At 45.2% G+C, this 23,038-nt stretch overlaps 1 protein-coding gene across 1 annotated transcript in view; it reads left to right on the top strand.

Annotated features, from left to right (window-relative positions):
* The window catches only part of LOC142588463 (synaptotagmin-15-like), a 378,085-nt gene that overhangs the window by 224,495 nt on the left and 130,552 nt on the right, over window positions 1-23,038 (top strand). The window contains exon 3 of the mRNA XM_075700233.1: window positions 2,946-3,109. Coding sequence (XP_075556348.1) covers window positions 2,946-3,109 — 164 coding nt within the window. The remainder of the gene's footprint in view (window positions 1-2,945; window positions 3,110-23,038) is intronic.

Raw genomic sequence — 23,038 nt, 5'->3', positions numbered from 1 at the left:
TATCTGCTGCAGAATTTCTCGTTGCAGCTGAACGCCGTGTACCGTACATAAATAGATAAACTTTATTAAAAGAATAATCAGAAAAACCGCTAATGGTCGGGGCCCTTAGTCCAGGGCTCCGCTGGCTCTTGCCATCTTCTCAGCTCTCTTTATCAGCTTGAGCTGGTCGTCGAGGGCCGAGCTGGACAGCAGTGCCTCCCATTGCTCCCTCGTGGTGTTCGTGTCTGGGTGTTCCATGTTGTGTAGTGTGCACTCCCAAGTAATGTGGTATAGGGTTGGCGTGGCCCCATACCATGGGCATTCGTCCCTGTAGGCTGTGGTGTGTATCCGATGTAATATGTGTAGGTTCGTGTAAGTGCCTGTCTGGAGCCTACGCCAGGCAGCGGCATATTCTCTCTTTAGATTTCGATGGGGTGGTGGATATCGCAAGCGACGCCCTCTGTGGTAGTTCACGATGGCTGAATACTCGAGGTCGACAGGGTCCGGGTCTTCTGCACAATGTGCAACATGATTGCCGATGTGTTGTGCGTCGAAGTTACGGAACGGTACAATACGGAGAGCGACTTCCAAAAATATCTGGATTAGAGCAAAAATTAAAATGAAAGAATTTAACCAGTATAATACTAATCATGTGCTCTGCCATATATGCTGTGTGCGGCATCTTTATTTGGTCCCTCTCAATGGTCAAATCATAGTCGAAAGCGCTTAAAATAAATATTCTTATGTATTTTTTAGCATATAAGACGCAGTTTGGGTTGACCTGAAAGCGCTTTCAATAAGAAATGTCCTTCATGGGCAATCAGGTGTAACTATATAAATACGAGAAAAAAGTTTATCATAACTATTGTAAACCTGGGCAAATTTCATTCACTATTGGGGATATGAAAGATGCGCTTCACTAATGACCTCTCCGACGAACACTAATGCATATCGACACAGGACCTGAGTAGACCTCTCAGACAAATTTCTGCATCACTGAACAAGAAAAATTAATTGTGAATTTTCATATGAAACCTTGTTTTACGTGCATATCGTGGAGACATTAACGCGAACAACTTAGGCCTAACTACAATTCATCACTTCGTTTCCGCTTTGAACACATCCCGCGATGTCGGCATGAGTTCGGCTTGCAAGCTTTGAGGCTTCCACCATCATTGGCGACAAGATAGTAGCGGTACAAAAGCGTGCTCTCGTGTCATTATTAATAAGACTCGTTCTACTTCATAATTTTCTGTTTTAGTTTCATTTGTCCACGATAGTACCTTGCGAACTGAAAGAGTTCTTCGCATGACAACGATTTTGTCATGGGTAATTTGGTAAAAGACTTTGCGCGATCCATTAAAGGGGCACAGTTTTAAAAAGAAACCTCTCAGATTGTTGAGCGACATATACCGTGTGTCCAAGCTAATGTTACAAAGCTGTTCAACGAAAAAAAATATTTAGAAACACAATGCAAGATACAATTATAAGACCCATGGTGTTCGGTCGTCAGAGGTATGACACCCCCGCCCCCCCCCCCCCATCCCCCGAACACGGCACGTCGTAAAGCTGTATCTTGCACCGTGTATCTGTATCTGTATCTTTTTTTTTCGTTGAACAGCTCGGCTAACATTAGTTTGGGCACCCCATATCGCATGGAATGGCTCGGGTGGTTGTAAATCCAGTCTGGCATGGGTGTTTTGGTTTGGTGGATCAGTGAGTGTGTATACAATGGCGCGTTGGTATGTAAAATCGTGACAGTGAGGATTAAAAGACTATATGAAAACGTTTCACATGCTCCCCAAAGCACCTTTATACGCAGTGCTATGTTTTAGAAGAAGAAAGGGGGTTTGACTCAAATTTGCAGCGACATTCAAGCAGCAATGTTATTTATGGCCAGTATCGTGCTTTACGCAAGCGGTACATTGAAACTTCATAATAGTAGTTTGTGTATATTTAGCAACAAGACTCATCTGCCCACATAAGCGCGCCACGATCATAAAGTACCTTTTATCGACCCGCCTCTTTGTTGTACACATGCCCCTCAATAATGGATAAATGGTGTGGGTGTCAGTTCCATAATAAAAATAGAGCACAAAACTTCGCAGCCGCGTAATGCCAGCAGAACTCCTGCACATTTTTGTCCAACTCATGGAGTGTGAAAGATGCTTCAGCCCTCTGTCAGCGCCTATTCCTCCGAGAGAAGCATTAATTAACTACAAAAGCGTTGCCCCTTTGATGTAAGATGAGCCTTTGAAGAAGTGCACTTCGTTTTTGCTTCTCTTTATGGCAGCCAAAGCTCGGAGCACCGGCGCCTTCACATTTTCACGTTGATAATAATTACTCGGCTGGCATTCAATGTCTGACAATGCACTTGCTAAGAGCTCGGCGCACGCGCTCCTCGCTTTCGCTGCGGCCGAAGAGCTAATATTCGCTGCGGATGAAAACAATACAACAGAAGCGCGAGGGAGGAGACGTAAAACCCTTTTTACTTAATGATAGCTTTTGACATACATACACAATGAATGCTGCTTACAGATCAGAGACTGCGCAACTGAGCTGTCATCGAAGCATTAATTCTCACGTTCGAGAAGGTAGAGCCGGAAGTGCTGTCACTTTCGTATTGATCTGCTTTATTATACAGGTAAGTGAGAAGTGTGACAGATAGCCTCCAGGTGTTTCACAGCCCATTAATTTCTGTGATGCACAAAAGAACCGATTTCGGGCTGTCCACATTGCTAGTTTGTGGATTAGCAGTTTGAACACGATGCGTGTGCAGGCAAGACTGCTTGTGTGGTGTGCTTATTAGTAAACGGCCGGAGTCGCATTTATTGCTTTTAATACCGGGGTTACTCGAAGCTCAGGGCCCGTCCACTATCCGCGAGGTGCCTTTTGTTCTCCATGATGCGCCGGATGACGGTTGGTCTTGAGCAGAGCCGCTGCAGGCCGCTCTCTGGACCTCGCAGGCAGGAGCGTCCGATTGACTTCGTCGTGCCCACGCTGGCCGCATCGTCCCTGTGTGGCTCCGCTGCCAGCCTCGTGTCGGACGCCAGCTCGAGTGTCGCTGAACCCGCTGGGCCACCCTGCTCGTCCCCCGGCGACCCTGGACCCGTTTCTCTGCTGCCTGTCTGTAAGGAACTTAGGCGATGAGCCGCTTTCGACATGCGCGATAGGGGAGGAACCCTGCATGCTCGGGAGTACACTCTTAGCACGGTAACGTTTATTAGAGGGGTATATTCTCACAGATTTGTGCACCTTTAACTTACAAGTTACACATTAACCTTTACAAATTTAACTTCTATTAAAGGTAAGAAAGCGTGCACCTCAACTAGAGGTTACAACACTTTAACCTCTAGTATAGGCATACAGTATTGAGTGCCTTTGCCTAAATATAAAGGTTACATTTACAATATACCGGTTGAACGATTAAAATGTTTACACAAAGCGGCTTGCAGGAGGTCCCAGATGGACACCGTGCTGCGCATGCTCCGTATATAGAGCCGGTGTCGCCTAGCAACGGGGACGCGGCTCTTCTTTCTTTCGGGCTTCTTTCTGCGGGATGCTTCATAAAAGCCCGTTGCTCTGCGCATGCTCCGCCCAGGCAGTTGTCGCCTAGCAACAGAGGCGCGTCTCTTCCTTCTTTCGCGCTTCTTTCTGTTTGCGCCTCTTCTTTCTTGCGCGCTTCTTTCCGGGGCCGGATTAAGCAGACTACAACCGTGCGCGGAGAAATGTGAGCCTTTGCGGAGGAAGCCCCTCGGCCAGTCCTTTCCGGACGCTGCCTTTACATACGCTTGCGCTTCGAACTGTTCACGTGTCCACCTCGTGCGGTTTTCGGGACAAAGGGTGACCCTGTGTCTCTCTCAACCTAAGTGAAAAAAGAAAAGAAACATTGCGTTTTGCAGGCAACCTAGACCTTACGCATACCGCAACATCTCTTGTTTGACCTAAAAGATATTAAGTCAAAATGCAGCCTACTACCCCAAAAAGTACAACAAAAGTGAGCGCGGGAGCTAGAGAAATTTCTTTACTTTCGAATAGTATATTGTAAGTGACAGACTCATATTCTTTTGGGCTACAGTTCTGTAGCTGCTAATCAATAAATGAGGCAAGTTTTCGCTTTGCCAACTACAAGTGTTCAGACCTGTGGCTGACGCTGTTGCGGTTTTTATCCTCCTGCACATGCGTTTGTTTACTCGGTGGATTGTTCCTAAGGTATCATTTAGCATGCGAAAATGAAAAAAAAATGAATTTCAGCTGGCTGATTTTCCTTTTTGATTTTTGCATGCTGAATGATACCCTTGGTACAATCCATACAGTAAACGTAAATGCATGCGCAGGAGAAAAACAGCAACAGCACGGGTAAAGGGCCTTAACATTTGCCGTTTTTCATAAGCAAAGCAAAAAATTTGCTGCATTTATTGCTAAACAGCTACACAATTATACCCAAAAACAGTATGCGTCTGTCACTTACTATGCCATTCGTAAGTAGAGATCTGTACTCCCGCGCTCCTCCTTGTTGTGCTTTTTGATAGCTAGAGAATTTTTTGACTAGATATCATCGCAGTCGAAGAGATGTTACGGCTTGCGTAAGTTAATTTGCCATCAAAACGCAGTTTCTTCTTTTTTTTTTTTTTTTTGCTTAGACTGAGAGAGACATAGGGTCACCCTTTCCTGTGGAAACCACACGAGGTGGACAGGTGAACTATTTCGAAGCGCAACCACGTGTGAAGACAGCGTCCAAAAAGGACTGGCCGAGTGGCGTCCTCCGCGAGGGCTCACGTTTCTCCGCGCATGGTTGTCGGCTGCTTAATCCGACCGCGAAAAGAAGCGCGCAAGAAAGAAGAGGCGCAAGCAGAGAGAACCGCAAAAGAAGGAAATAACGCACCTCTGTTGTTTGGTGGCAGCCGGCTCGGTGTACCATGCGGAGATTTGGCCTTTCTGGAACAAAACCCAAGGTGGCGCCTCCCCGTTGTTAGGCCGCACCCTGCTCGTCGGACCATGTAAAGAGCGGGGCCCACATGAAATTCTCTGAAAAAAAAAGAAACGCTCAACTAAATGTGGTATCAAAAGTTTACTTTCATTTAAATCACTTAAATCGTAATACTTCAGCCAACAAAGGGCTACTATGATACTAGTATACTAGTATCCCTTGGGATTTCTGACAAAATGAAACTCCCCGTGCGACACATTTTGAGCAAATATGTAACGGTAATGTTCCCAAAAATACAGTTCAAAACACAATTTGAACGCCTGAGTAGGAGGCACCGTTAGCTTGTATAAATGATTTAAGTATAAATTGACAGTTCCACAGGCAGTATAAGGTTAACTTCACAATGCAACATCTTTATTTGAAAATACAACATAGAATACACCACAAATACAGCAGGCCTTGCTGGCACATGACTAGATCTGGAAATTTAAGACAATACTATCACTAGCATCATATCACTGGAATTTTAAATATCATATCACCGTGTTTCAGCCATGCATGTTGTCAATAAATTCGTGTTGACTGTCCATGTAAAAACTTGTACTGCTGTCAGGAAGCAAGAAAACGAGGCAAAGATTAGTACATGTGATTGCAGGCACAAAAACTGGACACTTGTGTTCAGATCCACATTGGACACTACATAAAAAAAGCTTTACACATCCTGTGCAGCATTAGAGCAGGTCAATAAAGACGCTTCCAATGCAATGTAGCCAATGCAAAAAAATATACAAAGTATTGGCTATAGGTGAACCTAAAAAAGAAGACTGGACCACAAGGCCATGCATGCATGCAGCCCATCTATACCTGAGCAACGTTTCCTTAGTGTTAGCATTGGCCACCACTGGCATCAAAACACAACTTGTTGCTCTTACAAACATCAGACAAAGCTTAACCAGGAGATGTGCAAAGTGCTGGCTTGTAGGGCCAAATGAAAAAAGGCTGGAAGTGGTGATGACAATACAAACATGAAATTTTTTTAATTAATATTACTACAAGACACATTTTACTGTCTAGCTAACAATGTCAAGGATGGGATTCTAACTTTTTGAATGCACTACCTATTTAAAATCAATATTGAAAAAGGTCATTAGGACACTACTATGCATAGTACTGCACAATTACTCTATCATCTAGAGGCTAGCAGTTAGAATAACTCAGTGACAAAGCAAGGCCGCCATAATTCACATTGCACGAATTTAAGAATTTTGAGCAGCTAAATAAAATACTTGTACACAAGAGTAAGTGCCACTTGCATGAATGGATGTATTACCTCAGTAATTTTCAATAAAACAGTTATAAAAAAGGCATGCAAATGTAATGCACAAAATGATGCATCTATTCACCACCTCCTGGCAACAAGTGAACATTAATGCAAGGTGAAAATTTTTAACTAGACGTTGAGTCAAATCACATTCTTTTTCTTCAGAAGGGCAAAGAAACACCTCAATCTGTCATTTATGAGGCCTCTAGGTACAACATTGCTGGGAAGCACAAGTTTCTGCATCAGCGCCAGGAATTGTGCAAATGCATATGGATGATCGAGGTTCTTGATGTAGTAGGTTAAAATACAATAAATTACAGTTAGCTCCAGGCTGCCGTTCGAGACCCAGATTATTTCTTGCCTGCTGCCAGCATAAACACACGTATGCTCGCTGCATGTGTAGAAGTGGGGAGCTGCAATCTGGATATCACCATTGGGCAGTGGAGCCTACAAAGACAGTTAGAGCCTATAAACATTCGCCTATCAAACATTAAATATGCACAGTATAATGTGAACTGACGAAGTAAAATTTATAAAAAACGTGCAGTACTGCAGAGCACAACTCAACCCCAAAGAGCCCAACCATTCTACATCAAGGAAAATTAGAACTGGCTCACCTTTAGCTCTCATTATAGTAAGCATGCAGGAAAAAGCAATGAAATGTTATTTTACTAAAAGTAATCAGTATAATACTAATTTTCGTTTGTTTGCTGAACTATATAGAACTGAAATGTCACTAAAGGATAATAGGAACGCTCCTGGAGGCTTTTTATAAGTTCTTGCTGGAAAGGGCTCACAGACGCCACTCCTGCGTCCCAACTATGTACACGTACAATGCAATTTCTGGTACATTGCGTACATTATATACATTACGTACTCAACCACTCCCTGGCGCCGCGTGCAGGTCAGCGACAGCAGCAGCAGTGGAAAAGTCGAGGGAAGTGGCAAAGAAAGCTTCGCTTTAAAATATTTGATACACTAGGCAATCAAAAAAGCTTTGGCTAACATTCCACATTATACTAACCATATTGCACCGAGGACAGACTAGATGTGCAAGCTTCCACAGTTTCATCTGACACTGAGCCCTCGAACACGGTGCCTGGCACATTGCATTGCGCCTTTGCCTCGGCTGCATTTTTCGTTTCTGAAATGATAGACGCAACGAAAGAACATCATTAGTGTTCACAAAGTAATGCAGAGCGCATTGCAGAGCTCTAGGCGAAAAAAAACGCGTACATAAGCAAAATTCGTGCTAAAGCTATACAACATGTATTCTCCGAAATAACGCTGTATATAATTATACATCATTGTGCGAAATTTGAATGCAAGATGTAAGAGAAGGGGTGACATTGCGGTAAAAAGAGAATTGTGTATTCTTCGCAGTTAGTCAATGCTAACCACCAATTCCCATGTTAAATTATTCGCCCGTTTGACTAAAAGAAAATAGAAAAAACACGCATTTTCACCCCAAAAGCGAAGCACTAATAGCGATAGCAAAGCATTAGACCACTACTCAAACTAAGGTACGTGGTTTTACCTGCCGTAACAGTAATCATTAGCTTACTAATAACCATGGTGTCACGCGAGCACAGGCATAAATGAACATATCTCATTTGACGACCGCGAACAATCGCTGTCAAGTTGGCTTGAAGAACGCAGAGGGGAGCGAACGTTTGTTTTGTTGCTCCCTTCAACGCGTCTCCGAACTTTTGAGATTACGCGACCTCCAGCACTACGCGCACCGAAAGAAAGCGGAAATGCAACCACGAGCCGCCTCGGCTTGCCCGACCTCTGCACACACCGGAGATTACCTCCAGGCCAGGGCGCGGGCAGTCACGCACCACCACAGCATGGCTAACGGAGGGTGCGCGAGGCAAGTTCTACAATACTGAACGATTTCTGTCAACTACGTCAGCCCAAAGCACGGTGCCAGTACAAGAAACGTATTGTTAAGGTCATTTAGTTGCCCTGACACAACTCATCCCGCCGACAAGCTCAATATTTTAGAAAGGTCTAATCCAATATTTGCACAAAATGACATCAGATTTAGCTCAATGTAAATCGAAGAGCATAAAGAAGCAAATATGTCAACAATAACTTTTTTTCAGAAACACTTACGCGCAGCGAGAGCATGCACTATGTCAAATGTTTAATTGCGAACTATAAAGAATTCACGTACTATCCACCGAAAAATAATTAAAAGCAAAAATTCTGCTTACCGAGATCACATATTTTTCCGTGTGCATTTGGGACGTGGTCACAATATTCACACCTCACCAGGTTGTCACTTTCCGACAGGCGCAGAATAGTGTATCGCTTGCACTCACAACCCGGCTCGTTGCAGCGACCGCGCAACACACCGAAAAGGTCTCTGCTGCACGAAGGCATGAGGGTGCAGCGGATGGCGCAAGTTCCCAGTAGAAGCGGTAATAACTACTGCAGGCTACAAGTGGTGGCAGCAGACAATGGCGGTCGGATGGTATCCAAACAAGTCAAATATAATGGCCGTCTCAGAACGACAACTACTACAACGACAGGACGACAGCGCGCTAACCACTCCCGCCGGCTCCGAGCCTCCCGCTCCCGCTTAAAATCTTCCCAGCGTGCAACTCGAGTCATCTCGATTGGAACGAGGAGGAGAGATGATAGCACCGTGGATGGCCGCACTCCAGTGTGGCTGATGCCTGCTCGCTTCCGCCATGTTAGAAAGAAGCACTTAGAGGCACAAGCAAAAATGAAAACAAAAATGAAAACAAGCAATGAATTACAGAAATAAATGTCAAAGGTGCCAGTGATGTTATCGGTGTGATGGTGGAAGCATTTCGTGTTTGGACAGTGGCAAAGATTTCATTTCTCAGTTGGCGGCTTCACACATTTAAGGCTCTTTTCATCTGTCTATGTCTCCTAAAAAGACAACGGAGCGGACGGCGCTCGCTTTTATGTGAGTGTAGCGGCATCCTGTTGATTTCACTGAACGATTGGCGCGTGTCGGGTCTGCTGTAACTTAAATTTGCTGTCGTTGTAGTGCCAATCTTCGGCACAGCTTAAAATGCACAAATAAAGCTGGCAGTGGAATCAGTTGGCACAATTTTTATTAGAAAACATTCTAAGTGCAATGCAGAATGGTTCGCCGACATGTAGATTGTTGTCCATTTCAAAGCACTTACGCCGGTCGCCTAGCGCGTACCGCATCCCCAGTTCCCTCGCCGCGCGTTTATACTTATGTACGCACTCTGCCTAGCTGGCACCACGTGTCGGCATGGTTTTCTTAGGCACACACTTCTTGCACACTAACTATTAACCTCATCTTGAGCGCTTATGGTTGAAGCATGGGAAATTTTTGGTTGACAGCATCAAGGCAGTGCAGGGAATGAAACGAACCCGGTCAAAGGCAGAAAATGTATGCAGACAACTGAAAGGTTCTGCACAGGGACATTTTAGTAGACAAGTTGAATTATATTGATATGTGATAGAACCATCCAATGTTTTCAACAACCTTTTACTGAAAGACCCATCGCGTTCGTGTGCTTTTCTTCAACTGTTCTTTCTCGCCTCGTACATGAAATTTGTTAAAAAATATTCATTGTTCTAAAGAAACTCGCCCACTTTTGTTTCTCGTGTTGAAATACCGATGTTCCATGCCTCTCTCATGGTGGCTAGAATGCGTGCGAGAGCAGGGGGCTTCCGCGACGTTCGACCGCTGGGTTTCGGCAGGCAGTGCACGCCAGATCATTCGATGACACAGTCTTCGTTGCTGATATTTCAAATAAGGCTGTGCGCCAAGTATGGAGGGTCGTCAAAGAACAGCGCGCGGATGAACACGCAAGTGCGATCGTGCAAGATTTCTTTTTTGTTTTTATATCGTGAAAAATGTAACTGCTTGGCTGACAGAAATTAAGACCGAATGCAGCCCGAACTGCCGAAGTACTACGTTTGTAATAACCAGATCATAAATGCAGAACACGAACACATTAGGATACATTTATCAACAAACGTCCAATCCATGATGTAGGTCTCCTCACTGATGCGCTGAAGTGTTCTTTAGAGGTTAAAATCTAAAGGTTACAAGCCACTTTGCGCTGAATTAACCTTTAAATCCGTCAATTTTGACTCTTGTAACCTATAAATATATATATACGTAACAACATTTAATTAAAACATCAACATATTTTGCATGTAACCTTTATTTTATAAGTTACTTGTGATTACAGGTTACCATAGAAGGTACCGTGCTAAGAGTGTACTGGTCCTTTATAGGGAACAAGCCCGCATATGAGAACTCTAATCGAAAGCAAACTGAATGCGGGGCGAGGAGCGTCCAATTATGCGCCTGGGTCACCCGTCTGTATTTTTCGGACATAGCCAGGGGTCCGTATAGAGGAGGCGGAGGAGAAAATAAAGGGAGATTGGCAGGAATGTTAGCCAGAAAAGTGTCTGATTGATCATTCTGGGGGAAGGAAAAAAAGTCCGTACTGAAAAAGGCGAACATTGTATAGGAACTGCCTCCTACGCTGTCCATTCCTTTCCTGTCTGCTGGTTTTGTGTTGTTGTTGTTTTTTTCGTGTAAACGGCAGTGGTAGCGGAGAGGTTTAAGCATTAAGTGCTCACTTGGCCAACAGTCATGCGGCCGCAGGTGTGAACCGACAGCGTTTCGGCGGGGACAGTGTTTAGGAATTCAAAATGCACTGATGTTGTCATCCTCGTTGGAGAGCCTGGCCTAATTTAAATTACTCCTGGGACTTCTTTTCCTTTTCATTTACGCTGCATCATCCGCCTGTGTTATAATATCAGCGTGTAAATGTATTTTTCATTGTGACCTTATTGTTAATTTTTAAGTTCTTTACAGAAATGAATACAAAGTAAATAGACGATATCGGTTTAGAGTACTACAGGCTCCTTTTCCTTCATCTTTTCTCTCTCTCTTTCTTTTTTTACTCAACAATTAGAAAGAAGATTAATAATTAAAAAGTACAAAAACGGACGTCAGACATTGTTGAAGCCAAACATGAAGACAAATGTAAGGTGTAGACGGGGTGCTGATTGGTTCCGAAATGCAAAATTAGAAATCAAGACACGCGCACAAAGGTACAAACGTACGCTAAAATAATTAATACGCAGCCGAACATAACGGACTTCTTCCTCACAATTATACTAATAATGTTTCGTCTTTCTCGCTAGCATTATTGGAACTGGGCATGTTTTTCTCTCATGCAACAATTTAATTTTATATTGTAGGCAATAGACAAAATATGAGCAAGAGGCTCGAATCCGCAGTCTTTTACCTTGCAACGTTACATCACCGGGAAAGTAATCAGTGAACAGTAAATTCGCAGGGAGACCTCTCCAGTGACTGAAACAGCACATTTTCTTTGTGTGGACTCTTGAAACAGAGCTCATTACTTACCAACCATGTTTATTACACAAGTGTCTGGATTCATGCAATAAAACATCTCTCTTGCGAGTGCGCTTCCCATCTGTGCCTCTCTTCAATCAATATTATCGCATGGCGCCGTCCCGCTTTGAAATACTATGTAAAGCGCTAAAGCAAGTTGCTTTAAATTAAATATTAAAGCGACACCATGTCGCCTTGACGTAATCGCTCACCTATTAAACCTTGCCTTCCGTCGCGACAGTTGAAAGCGGGAGCGACTGTGTTCACATAAAAATTGCATGTACTGAAAGTTGTGGAAGGAACACCACTAAATGGACGTTAGGCGCGCACACACACATACAGAAAGAAGGACAGACAAGACTAGTGCTTCGTCTTGCTTGTCCTACTTTCTGTATTTATGATTTTGGGGCTATAACGCTGCGTCTTTTCTCCTTGGTGTTTACTGTGCTTCTGTCTGTGTGTGTCTCGCTTAATGTCCCTTTATTAATATTCCATCAACTATCCCAGTAATAAATTTTGCGGAATACACTGAGCATGCCACCAGGTGCAGCACGGGCGGTTTGTTAACGCATTCTGTTTTAACATGCGTCTGTCTACTGCACCTACTATTTGAGCGAGTAACATCGCTTTTGTACTGTCACGAAAGCTTTATCCAGATATTGATAACATAGCGAGATAGTTATCCTATGTTAGTACATCTTTTACGGAACTCCCTAACGGGCACATGCTGTTTGAGAAGTCTTCCATTAATACATTGCGTACCCTAGGGCCACGCATTCAGCCTTAGTGTTCAATACACGTAAGAAAACTAATTTTTTAAAAAAATGCTGGCTATCTGGCATCACGAAAGTATATACATCCGAGGGTTAAATTGTGCGTTTTACATCATCAGCATACGTGGACCACTTTCTGTCCAATCATATCTGCCGTCTATAGCAAGAGGTTGGCAGAGGTCGGCAGTGCAATATTTTGCAGGTTTTCTTTCCGCTTGGTCAACTCAGTCCATTCGGCATTGGGTGTTTTTTTCTGAACCATGAGGTGCAGTGCCTGATTGTTGTCCTCGTAGTTGTTATACTTGGCAAAGTACACATTGTCCTGTGGTTCTTTTGGCCTGTCTTGTGTCGCACTTTTTAAATGCTATTAAATAAAAATATCCCCTCTTTTCCTCATCTTGTAGCCATTTTCGTGCGCGCTGGCCGACATTAAGACCTTAGAACTCGCCCTGTTTGCAAGCATGTTGCAATGCGCACTCTTCATCTCCATGATTGACCAAAATATTATTAGGCTCTGGCAATGCTATCGCTGCTCTCAAGGCATCACCATCCTTAAGGCAATCGACAGCCTCCAACTGTGTACATATGCCTATTCAATAAGTATGTGCCCATTGCCGCATAATGCGGAAAACAGCGCCCCTCTTAGGGCTTATAAATTTTCAGGCACCATTGCGCAAGGTACACTCAGTTCACAAAGCAGCACTACCCGGACTCGGGCAATGGCTACGGTGCTAACGCGCGCGGCTAGTTGCTCCACATTATCCGATTCAATAAGGAGGCATTTCGCAATCCGCCTGTGTCGAAGGATTTTCTCCGTGTTTCAAAGGAGCCGCAATGGGTGCAGTGATTATGGCGCAGTCCGCGCCCGCGAAAGGGAATTCACGACTCCATATAGCATTTTCAGCACTGCTTAATATCCTGCAAGCACCCCGCACGTGCAGTCAGCCGATCAAAGCGCTGATTATTTTTAGGACATGGTGACTAACGCTCGCACATGCCACAAGGGATCGCTTGGACATAAGCGTTTATGCTTTCCGCATTTTGTTTATGTGGTAACCATAAGTATTTCTTATAGGTCGCAGGAAGTGCACTATCTTGTAAAATAAAAAAAAGAAACGGAAAAAGGGAAGGGGGACATTTCTCGCATGGGCTTCAATCATATATATATATATATATATATATATATATATATATATATATATATATATATATATCATGGAAGCAGCGGCGAATAGCACCACTAAGCTTATTTAGACTAGTAAAGTATTCTTTCAATCTCTCTTTCCGTTCGCATTGCGGGATCAAGTTCGTTGATACAAAATATAATAAAAAGTAAACTTGCGTTTTTTGTTAACGGCAAGGCAATTTTCTCGCATTTGGGCCATTTTGGCACCACAAGTTTTTAACGCGATAGTGTTAAGGGCACCGTGTCGCAGAAAATCCAGTGTCGGCGCCGGCGTCGGTGGAGTTACGCTTGAGCGAAAATTTCCGTATATGCTTAGACATATGTATATGCTACGCCTTGCTATATGACATGTGATATATACGGGTTATATTGCCACAGCATTCTATCACTAGGTTTCTCGTACCTTGTGTTACATTCTTGACAAAGCTATTCCTTAGAACTTTGAGAATGACAGCCCACACACAAATGTCATGAAACAAAACACCGACGGCGCATGGCTTTTATGTTGAATCTTGTCAGACTTAAATATTAAAAGTGGGAAACAATAACACAAACCTGAAAATGATGTAATTTTTTTTTTTGGCGCGGCTGTGCACACCTCCGGGATCCACGCGAGAGGCCGCGTTTCTACCAGAAAGCTCGCCTTCTTGCATAGCGTTTGCCGACAGCGTTTCCCGGTAAACATTACTGCTACATAAGCTGCAGTTGTCGGGAAGCGTGAGATGGCAGTCAGGGACCTTTGAATGCTATCGCGTTGCACTCTTAAAGGCGAAGCTTAAGCGTCCTCCAACTTTTTTCTAAAGTGGCCTAAGGCTGAGTCCTCCGTTCTCTTGTAGAATGCAATGCAGTCTATTTTTTCCTATAAGTAGTTAACTATAGACCTGAATAGGCGTTGTAAGATGCCATGACACTACGAAAAGCCGGTGCAGAAACTTCCGGTAGGCGGTGCGGCACCTGTCTCTTATTTCCGTAATTTTCTCTGCACGGCTTACCAAGTTTCTTTTCGTGGTAGGAGAGACACTTTTGCTGTAGCGGATGAGTAATGTAATAATATAGCTTCACACTTGTCTTTGTGCTCCTAAAAGCGCTCAAGAAAGCGAAGGAGAAAGTAGCAGAAAGGGCAGACTCTTTTATCGCAGAGTGCGGGCTACACAGAAGACTGATTACATGCTGCCAGTAATATCTTAGAAGACGGTATAATTTTTTTACACGTGCGGAGAGACTTTCGCAACTGCGACCGACGCCGGCATTGTGATGTACTTTGGATACACTTCAGAGTAACTAAGGAGCACGACTCCATAATGCTCTACAAGTCTCAACCTAATCTAAATGGGAAACGAGAAATGAAAATTTCTCGTAGTACCTTTTCTGGGCCAGGACGCAATGCTTTATGCACTAGGCATAGTTAACTATTCAATGCCTCCAAAAGAGAGCGCGAATATGGAATGGACGCATTTTACTTGGTTTCATTCCACCGTCGAGAGAATTAATCATTTCAGTTTCGCCTGCGCCTTGCACAGTATACCGCGTTTACCTTCGGGCCCTCGTTATCGTGGCCCCTTTCATAAACTGGAGCAATAGCCAATGCAGCCGCGGAAATCTGCGCGTAACTGCTGCAGGACCGAAAGCGGCGTTTTTCAGCGGTGCTGCACGTGTCCCATCGTGTGCGGGTGGCGTGCAGACGATAACGCCGTGCTAGGGAAACAATGAGCGCGCAAAACAGAACCAAGCACTCCGGCGTTCGCTTGCCGCAAATTGGTTTGCTCACGCAAAGCAGTGGCGGTCGCATGGGCCGCTTCTCAGCATGTGTGCTCCCTGCTGCAGACGTTAGGCGCATTTCGAGACTGCGGCGCCTTTCAAGCACCGCCGAGCTTGTGCGCGCGCCCTGCACGCGTGACCGCCCAAAATTCTTCGCGCGCCTATGCTTATTCCTCTCACTTACCGCGAGTAACGACCTCAATGCGAGATTCTAAGCCCCAAATACGTGCGGAAAACACGAGGCAACATATAACAAGTCATGACGTGCGTTTTTAAATAAAATCTTTCATCTAAATATTAATAAATACTTGTAAAGTATGGAAAACTTCGAAACTTATTTATTAATCGGCTAGGAGATGCGAGGGGAGGGTTGAGGAGGATAACAAAAACACATATGCACATTTCATACTTTTCGCCTCGTGGCGAGAAGGAAGTTCCTGTGACTATGTGCTATTCACTGCACCGCGTTGTCTATTTGCTTACACCTTGAATAAGTGTACCGAAGGGACATTACAGCGAGCTGTAAAAGATTAAGAATGTATCCGAATGTAGAAAACTTTGTGTCTCTAAACCGATGAAAAAATGTGTAAAATAATCTCGGAAGTCCATACATAAAGGCCTAAACATAATTTGGCCGATGCAAGAGCTTTCACGTCGTCACACTTGCGTGCATGCGACGACCAGAGTGGGTTGTGTTGGTGGTTCACGTTAGCCTGGCACGTCCTTCGTCTGCTTTGTTGTAACGTTGCAAACACTACAGTTATACACAGACTAAAAATAAGAAAGAGAAATTGTGGGCACAGAATCCTTTCCATTGTCCGGTGTATGTGATTCTTTTTATTTATAAAAGAAACAGTGTCGAGGCTGGATGTACCTCCACTATGGCTCCTTAACACTGTCATCCCGCAGTACGCAAAAGATTACCATGAATCTTGATATTCTTCCAACTTACCCTAGGTACTGTAGACTGATAAAGACTGATGCAAACATTTGTAGGCTGATGCTTTTGCCGGCATTGTTCAGGTGAGACTCACTGCATTACATCAAATGCGCCTGAGCGATTGGAACAGTTCTGTGCTACGTGTCTGTAAAACCACGTGTCTTTGTGTGTGTTTCTGAGCTTCGCTGCACATTTAAATCGAATAGCTTTCTTTCGCTCTTTTGCCAGTTTTCTTAGTTGGTGGATGGTGGTCGGAATTTCACCTTCGCCACGAGGGCCCCGATGCAAAGCGCGGGTGCTCTAATGGAACACCGATTATTGAAGCTCATTGCGACGCACTTGTTGTCTACCTATACTACCGCCACAAATGTGCTGGCTACCAGCTCTATTATCTACTGAATTACCAAATGAAACAATGAACGCTGCCTAAATATTCTCACTACAACAGATATACACCTTCAAGGGCATCATTCTTTTAATGAACTGAGTAGCTGTCTAGAAGCGTTCGACTATTGGCTTACATTCGCAATCGTCATCGGGGGTTCCTGCACATTCTATGTTTTTATGCGGACTATCTCCGGTGTGATCTTACTACGTTGTTCTAAAAAAGACAGAAGATTACAGGAAGATGGAAACTTGAAATTATGGGGAGTAGTCGAACAAGGAATGTCGCTTTTAAGCCGAAGCGACATTTCTTGTTCGACGGTGTCCCCATAATTTCTAATAATATTATGTAGCACAGCGTTGTTGCTGAACGTCTGTGCGGTTTTATGGAACCGCCCGTGTGGGACGAGGAGCGACCGTTGCTACGTGAGGCAGTAGCATCCCAAATATGTTAATTTCGCAAATGGAAATTGTTGCAACTATTGCGCCCAGAGAGAGGTAGACAATATGCAAGACCGTGGCAGAAGTGCTGTCAAAGCTGAGCACAGCAGCTGTCTGCGTAATTTCAGCCACAAATTTGGTAGTATCGCTGTGCGCAATCTGTTACCGTGTAAAATATCAAGGCTTTATTTCATTATAGTCACCGAGCTTGCAGCATTATGCCGTACAGGGCAAAAATACCTGCAATAGGACTCTTTGCTGTTTATATGTCCAGAATAACTAATATGAACCTGTCGCAGCCGACAAGGGGTAGGCTCGACATAATTACTTATCATACTCTGTCCGTTTCACTCTTAGCCACAAAATAAAAAAAAACAAAGAGCGCTTGATCTTCTGATATCATTACTGCTGACCGAGTCTGCGCGCATTTCGTATGCACACGTGCTGGTTGGAGTCACGGTGAAGAAGCGCACTAAGGTTCTATTAAGCAACAAAAATCAAAGTCACCGCAGCGATGCCGACTGTACTCGTTGTACGTGACTCCTGCTCCAACATGCCTTTCTCCTCGTAGCCACTGCATCAGATGCAAAATTTAATTTCTGCGGCAGCAGGAGCATTAGTCGGAATGAACTAAACCACTGAGGTTCCGTTACTTCGCGAATGCTTGATTTTCACATCACATTTGCTCCCGACTACTGCCTCATTATTTGATATACATAGGTTATTCGAATCAACATCACCTTTATCAGCCAAGAGAGAGACAGAGAAATAGAAGATAGGAAAGACAGGAAGGTTAACCAGACGCACGTCTGGTTTGCTATCCTGCACTGGGGGAAGGGGGTATTGGGATAAAGAGAGAGAGAAGAGATAGAGAGAGCACGGTTTCGTGCACAGTTGAAGGTTTGCACCAAGTCTGCACATGGTTCCCAAGACCTGTCGACTTGAAGTACTTCAAGAGCGCTTTCGTGGCTTTCTGTGCCAACGAGGCGTACGACCAGGGTACAAGGATCTTCATTATGGAAAATGGTCTAGAGTCCAGCTGGTTCAGTGCTGTCCTGAGAACTTCGCGCTCGACGTCGTATTGGGGACAGATACATAGGATGTGTCCAATCCTTTCAGTGGTTCCACAAGAGTCGCACATGGGCTTATCTCCCATTCTAATGCGGAACGAGTAGGCCTTCGTAAATGCCACCCCGAGCCAGAGGCGGCACAATACTGTCGCCTCAGAGCGGAAAATTTTTTATGCCACTTGTAGCTTAAGGATGGATCCAGCCTACGCAGATGAGACTTCGGAAAGTTGGGAGAAGGCCAGTATTTGTGTGTCATAGCTTTAGCCCCACAATATGAAGCTTTGTTGCAGCGTCGGTGCTTGATGCTTGATAAGGGGATTAATTGGAACTGGTCGGGCATCCAGATGGGCAGACTGGGTGGCTTCGTCGGCGAGATCATTACCAGCAATTCCTGTATGTCCAGGTAGCCACTGGAATATAATTTCATGCCGTTTAGCGATAGCTTAATGGTAATCTTCTCTTATTTCATATGTCAGCGGCTCATGAGTTCTATGATATAGGGCAAAATGCAGACTCTGAAGTGCTGCCTTTGAGTCGCAAAAGATGACCCATTTCTGACGTGTCTCTTGCAGGAGATATTTGACAGCAGCATGTAGGGCAGTAAGCTCTACCGCTGTTGATGTTGTCATGTGGGACAGTTTGAATTTGATTGTGGCTTTCGTAGCCGGAATGACAACGGCACCTGAAGAGCTGGTAGGTGAGACCAAAGCATCAGTATAGATGTGTATTCGGTCCTTGTATGTCTCATTGATTAATAGCAGCGTCATCTGTTTCAGAGCTATTGTTGGGTGATTGGCCTTCTTCTTTACACCCGGAATACTTAGGGCATCTGAGGCTGTTGGAGACACCACAAGGGTAATGAAGGCATTGCTGGTGGTATGTATCCTAATGGAAGACAATCTGAATGGGTGATTATAACTTCAGAAAACGTTGCACGCGGTTTCTGCAATGACAAGATCGCCAAGTGATGATCAGGGTCGTGGGAAAGATGACGGATATGCGTCCTGAGACAATCCACAGCAACGTACGTTTGGATGGAATGACCTTTGGCGAGGGCGATTGTTGCAGCGGTTGATGCACAGCGAGGAAGTCCTAAACACGTGCGCAATGCTTGGCCCTGTAAGCTCTCCAGTGAGCGAATATTTGACTTTCACGTACCGGACAACACTAGAAGGCTGTAGTGTAAATAGCCTAGGAAGAGAGCTCTGTACAACTGAAGCATGGAGCGTGCAGATGCGCCCCATGTTTTCCCGCACAGGGATCTCAGTACCTGAGCAATCGACAACAGTTTTTTTCTTCAGGTACGTGCAATGAAGGCTCCAGGTAAAATTTCGATCGATTATTACACCCAAGAATCGATTGGCCTTTCCATAGGTGATAGTGTGTCCATTAATGGAGACTGGGTATGATGTCATAGGTTTACGTGTGAATGCAATCAATGCACATTTCTCCGTCGATACAGTCAAGCCTTGTGTTTGAAGGTATGCTGACATCAAAGTTGCTGCCCGCTGTAATCGCGCGAACTTGAAGGCGAGTTCGAAGTCAGATATCCAAAGGCAGATATCCAAAGGCAGATATCCAAAGGCAGATATCCAAAGGCAGATGTCCAAAGGCAGATATCATCTGCGTTTATCGAGAGGTAGATTGTTTTAGGCAAAACTTCAGCTAGTCCAATGAATGTCACATTGAACAACGAGGGACTCAATACTCCTCCTTGAGGCACGCCACAGTAAGTGCAATATTCAGATGTGGGGCCATCTTCTGTTTGTACAAAAAACGACCGGCGAGTTATATAGTCGGATAACCGGCGAAGCATGCGGCCGCCAATTCCAATAGTCTGGCGGCGTCATGTGCAACGTTGTCATACGCGCCTTTCATGTCAAGAAATAGCGCAACTGATATGCGCTTACGGCTTTTCTCCTGTTGCACAAACTTTGTCAGGTCACTGACGCTATCAGTGGAGGAACGACCTCGACAAAAACCTGCCATGGAGGCTGGGTAGATATTGTAACGCTCGAGATACCATTCTAGACGTGCAAAGATGATGCTTTCCATCACCTTCCCGATGCAGCTGGCCAGAGCGATAGGGCGATATGCCGCCAAATCTAATGGACATTTTTCCGGCTTTAGCAAAGGTACCAGATGACTTCCATTGCCGGGAACTGTACCTCTATGCCATGAGTTGTTGAAACTGCTCAGAAGCGTTCTTCTGGCATCTTGTCCAAGATGTCCCAGGGCAGTATAGGTGACGCCGTCAGGGCCTGGAGAGGATGATCGTTTCGAAATAGCCAGGGCAGCTTCGAGTTCTTCCATGGTAAAGGACACGTCCATTTCTGGTACCCAAGCAGCAGGGAGGTCACTCACATCAATGTTGGTGCTGACAGGTTTGCCAGTGACTCGCACAGAATTCTTTTGCCACACCAAACTCGGTTTGGCCAAGCTGGAGGGCCAAAGCTGTGAATGGGTGTCGTTGTTGGAGGGATGAAATAAGACCGCGGACTGTCCTCGAGATATGTGAAAGCGGCTTCTGAGGGCCCAGTGACTCACAGAATCTCTTCCATCGCTCACTCTCTAGTTTGTCTAAGCGACGCTCAATTTTCTTCTGAATGCGCCGTGCATCTCTGAAATCATAAGTTGATTTAGTGCGTCTGTATTATCGCTCTGCACGCCGTCGAATCGCACGAAGTCTCAAGTTCAATGTCGAAAGCCGTTCGGTTTGACGACATTGATAATAAACACTTGGCAGTTTTCATCGCTTCTGCGATGATGTCGTCGACATTGCAGGTGAAATCTCCCCGACACGCTTCTTCCATAAGCGAAGGGAACTTAGTCCAGTCAGTGCTCTTCGAGACACTATGAGAGAAAGACCAAGTTAGTCCATTAATCCTTAGGTAGGTGGGAATGTGATCACTTCCGTGCGTCTCGATGTCGCAAAACCATTTAACATATGATGTGAAGCTCCGTGACACCAAGGTCAAGTCCAGGCAGCTGCTATACACCGGACTGCGCAGAAATGTCAGGCTACCATCGTTCATGAAGCAGAAGTCAAAATCAGAGGCAAGGGACACAACATTCCTTCCCTTTGAGTTGATCTTGGTGCTTCTCCAAAGCAAGGGATGCGCATTGAAGTCCCCAGTGATGACCCAGGGGCAATCAGTTTCCTGTAATATATATTTCAGTCTTTCACAGTAAAACTGCCTTGATGGGGAGATGTAACAACCAATATGAGTGCAAGACACTTTGTTCTTTCTGACGCGGAGGCATACGTGTTGGTTGTAGTCATCAGGCTGAACCGTATGCAAAACATAGGTCAAGTCCGTGCGGATATAAATGAAACGTTGCTTCGTTCCTCGCATGTGGAAGAAGCAAAAACTTCGTAACCAGATAATCTGTAAGGAGTTGATACGTTCGTTTCGCAGAAAGCGAGTATAGGAAACCGGTTCTTCAAGGCAAATTGGCGCAAACTCGAGATGCGGGACTTCAAGCCTCTGGCATTCCATTGAAAAATCGTCGCGTTTTTAACTTCAGTGAGAAAATAAAGGTTTGGGTGAGCCATGGTGCTTATATTAGGCTTGCAGGCACTGGATTCAGTGCGTCCAGTATTTACAATGCGCTTTGAGCTGTCGGTGTCTCCAGCTTGTTCAGTTGCATGCGAATCGTATTCATTAGTGATCGCACCAACGCAACTACTTGCCGATCCTGTTCAGTCAGTTCACCGGCAGAAAATGCTCGGGGTAGATTACTTCAGTCGGCGTGCAGTGAATCTGCAGGTGGTTGCCGTTTGGGCAACGCAGGCCAGGCTTCGGTGTCCAGATTCTTCTCAGTGCCCTTGTCCTTTGTAGGCCTTTCTGATGAGCGTGGCCTGGGTGGCAGTGGAGGCGGTTACAGTGGACGTGGCACACGCGTCGCCGACGCAGCTTTTTTTGAAGAACGTCGGCGACGGGAGCCTCGCTTCCTGTTTTTAGCGGCGGCTTCTCGATGAGAGGAATGATCTCTTGTCATTTTTTTAAGATAGCAATTTAATTTTTAATTTTTGGGCAGTTCTATGATGAAGCCTCATGACATCCGTAGCAGTTTAAACATTTCATGACAGTAGCCGCACATTTATCCGCGGCGTGTGGCTCAACGCAGCGGGGACACAATGCTTCGTTCCCACAGACGCTGCTCACGTGTCCTGGTTTCATGCAGTTGCGGCACTGCAGAGGCTTCGGAATGAAAGGCCGGACAGGATGATGAAAGTGGACTACCTTAACGTGCGACGGCAGGCAGTTTCCCTTGAACACAATCTTCACGCAACGCGAGTTGCCCAGGCGCAAGGCATTAACAATAACGTCACGATCACTCGTTGCTTTAACCAGAATCGGCAAGTCATTGTTGAGGATGGCCAAGTCTACGTCGTATACGACACCGATGATGACATCAGAGCCCAGCGGGATGTGATAGCGCACCTGCATGCCATCAAGATCTGTTAACTTGCGTAGAGCGCTAAGAGCACCCGCATGCAGAACATCAACCGCCAGTACATTTTTGTGGATGTTCACTCTAATGGCCGTGATTTCGTTGGGCACCACGGTCTCCAGCTGAATCGAGACAGGTTGGGTATCTCAGGCATAAACAGGATGGTGTTGGTGTCGGGCTCCACGTGGGCCCAACAGTTTGTGTACTGAAGGACGAAGAGGTCCTGGTGTTCCTTCTCTTCGCCTTGCGGCTTCGCGCAAGTTCAAAGTCGTCGTCATCAGAAGGGTCCTCGCTGCTGAGCGAGTAGACGTGGGTGCCCTCGCTGTCGCTGTCAGTCTGTAGCCCGATTCGTTTCCTGGAGGTGGCCGTTGCTGACGCCACCGGATCCGGCAGACGCTCTGGACAG

This window comes from Dermacentor variabilis, chromosome 1, assembly GCF_050947875.1.
Source record: "Dermacentor variabilis isolate Ectoservices chromosome 1, ASM5094787v1, whole genome shotgun sequence".
Taxonomy (NCBI): domain Eukaryota; kingdom Metazoa; phylum Arthropoda; class Arachnida; order Ixodida; family Ixodidae; genus Dermacentor; species Dermacentor variabilis.
The sequence above is the reverse complement of the archived record's forward strand: the minus strand, read 5'-3'. Positions and strand labels throughout refer to the sequence as shown.